The 2,433-nt window shown below is 35.5% G+C and overlaps 1 protein-coding gene across 1 annotated transcript; it reads left to right on the plus strand.

Moving 5' to 3' along the window:
- The first annotated feature begins 227 nt into the window (after positions 1-227).
- On the plus strand, positions 228-1,228 carry LOC107812870 (uncharacterized). Its single transcript, XM_016638042.1, has 3 exons — positions 228-302; positions 686-1,064; positions 1,221-1,228. The coding sequence occupies exons 1-3, from the start codon at positions 228-230 to the stop codon at positions 1,226-1,228; spliced, it is 462 nt and encodes a 153-aa protein (XP_016493528.1).
- The last annotated feature ends 1,205 nt before the right edge of the window (positions 1,229-2,433 follow it).

The raw sequence follows: 2,433 nt of genomic DNA on the forward strand, positions 1-2,433 counted from the left end.
ATTCAAACATGCACATGGTGAAAAAATAAATATGTTTGTTGTTTCAGACCGGAATGAGAGTATCTTGAAGGCAACATCTATTATTTATACCGGCATGCCACATTATGCTTGCATGTGGCATATTTGGACAAATGTAAGGTCAAAGTTCAAGAATGGGTCATCAAAAGTTAAGCGAATTATACTTTTCCACGACACGGTCATACACGCTTGATGAATTTAATGAAAGAATGTCAAAGATTGAAGAGATCGACACATATGTTAAAGCATACCTATATGATATTGGCTATCATAGATGGTCTCGGGTACATGCTACGGTGAACAGAACGTGGACGATGACATAAAATATTACAAAGTCATTGAATGCGGTTACCAAAGATGCAAAAGAGTTGCTCGTAGTAGAACTATTAGAGTACATGAGGACTCTTCTTGAACGTTGGACTAATGAAAAGTTATTGAATGCAAAGTTTACGTTCACATACCTTGGAAAACAATACAACAAAGAGTAGGAGGACTACAAGACATTATCGCAGAAGATGAGAGTAAGCTATAACTAATAACATCAGATCATTGATTCCATCAAACTAAATAAATACTGTTAATTGTAGAAATATTGTTGTATAATTGTAGTTATTTTGTTTTGTATTTGTTGTTGACAACTTGTTGTGTGTTTGTAATGAAATTGTAGGTGAGGGCTTTAACAGATTACATCCATGCTATGATAGATGGTGTGAAGTGCTTCATTGTTTTCCTTCAAAACAAGAGATGTAGTTGTGGACAATTCCAGCTTGATGAACTTCCTTGTGTACATGCTTTGGCGACTTTGAGGCACAGGAACGAGTCTTATGAAAACTATTGTTCTCCTTATTACACGAGAGAGAGCCTTCTGCAGACTTATGAAATACCAATAGACCTGCTGCCTGACGAAAGCAAATGGAATATGCCACAACATATAGCTGAAGAAGTTGTAAAGCCACCTACCGAGAAAAGGCAGCCAGGGAGACCTCAAAAACAAAGATACAAACCATATGATAAAGTAAATGCAAAGAAGTACAAGATTTCATGTGGTAACTGCGAACTAGTAAGGCATAACAAAAGATCTTGTAGGAATGCTCCCAAAAGGAAATAAAAATTGATATAGTTTAAAGTGTTTTTTGATTGAGTATTGTTGATGATAATCTGTCCTTTAAGACATATGAAGTTGTATTTGTTCTATTCTGTAGAATTATAGTTGTGGTGTAATTGTGTTGCTAATTTGAATAAAGATTGTCTCCTATAATGAATGTTTGCTAAATAGATTTCAACTCTCAATGTAATTGGTTTGTAGTTGTTTTGTTCAAATACTGGGTTTATTTATTACTTTCAGCCTTTCCTAACAACACTGCTAAATTGAATAGATTATGTATTTCTGTATAGTAGTTGTAGACATAATTGTAGTTATGATGTAAAGAAATTATATAGTACCAATATCGAAATCAAGTACTAACAACTTTCAATTAAAAAAAAGCCACAAATATTTTCTATTCTATGTAGTAGAATTCTAGACAAAATAACAAAACAAAAGGTAAAACAACGGTAGCACAAATCTGCTATAAATAAATTGCAGCTGACTCCTTAATAAATAATTTGTCTACAACTTTACTACAATCAAGCTACATCTAAATACTTTAACTACAATTTTTCTACTGAAAAGTGCAACTAATTCTTCTTTTTCCGGACTTGTGTTCTCTCGTTCAATGCTGGTGCACCTTTTCTTCTTGCTAATCTGCCAGTCACCTCACTTTCACTAACTGAACGAAGATCTTGCCTTTTCCTACCATAATCCCAAAGGAGCGCTCCATAGCGTCGATGGTGTTGATCAATATTAGAAAGGTCTTCCTTTGAAATCATAGCTCTCCAATGCTGCCAGTCACCTCACTTTCACTAATTGCACCAAGATTTTGCTTTTTCCTACCATAATCCCAAAGGAGCGCTCCATAGAGTCGATGGTGTTGATCAATATCAGAAAGGTCTTCCTTTGAAATCGATATCTCTCCAATGCTGACATATTCTGCAAGTGCCGCCACGTATACACCACAGTTACTGCAAAAAATAATAGGGGAAAAGATTTAGCATTCAATGTAAAATACAATTGGTTAAATACATAGAAGGAAAGCAGCACATACAATGATCCTTCTTTTTGCTGGGGTATCTCACCGACTAACCGCTGAATGTCAAGAGGGCCAGTAACACCTTTTTCAATGTATGCCTTTGTGTTCTTGTAGTTGATGTCTGGACGCTTGCCATAGAAGCTGGTGCATGACAAGTAGAGGGGGATCATAATAACAAACTTGTCGACAACAGATTCAACAAGTTTGTGATTTCGTGAAGAGACCATAGAAGCATAAACATATAGAACCCTATCAGTGATGTCAAACACAACCAACAACCAATGAA

The sequence above is a fragment of the Nicotiana tabacum genome, chromosome 4 (assembly GCF_000715075.1).
Source record: "Nicotiana tabacum cultivar K326 chromosome 4, ASM71507v2, whole genome shotgun sequence".
Lineage (NCBI taxonomy): Eukaryota > Viridiplantae > Streptophyta > Magnoliopsida > Solanales > Solanaceae > Nicotiana > Nicotiana tabacum.

Bases quoted from the DNA above. Each gene is read 5' to 3' on its own strand.
- LOC107812870 (XM_016638042.1), top strand. From the start codon at position 228: ATGTCAAAGATTGAAGAGATCGACACATATGTTAAAGCATACCTATAT. The intron at 303-685 runs GTACATGCTACG...ATGAAATTGTAG, and splicing joins GCTATCATAGATGGTCTCGG to GTGAGGGCTTTAACAGATTA.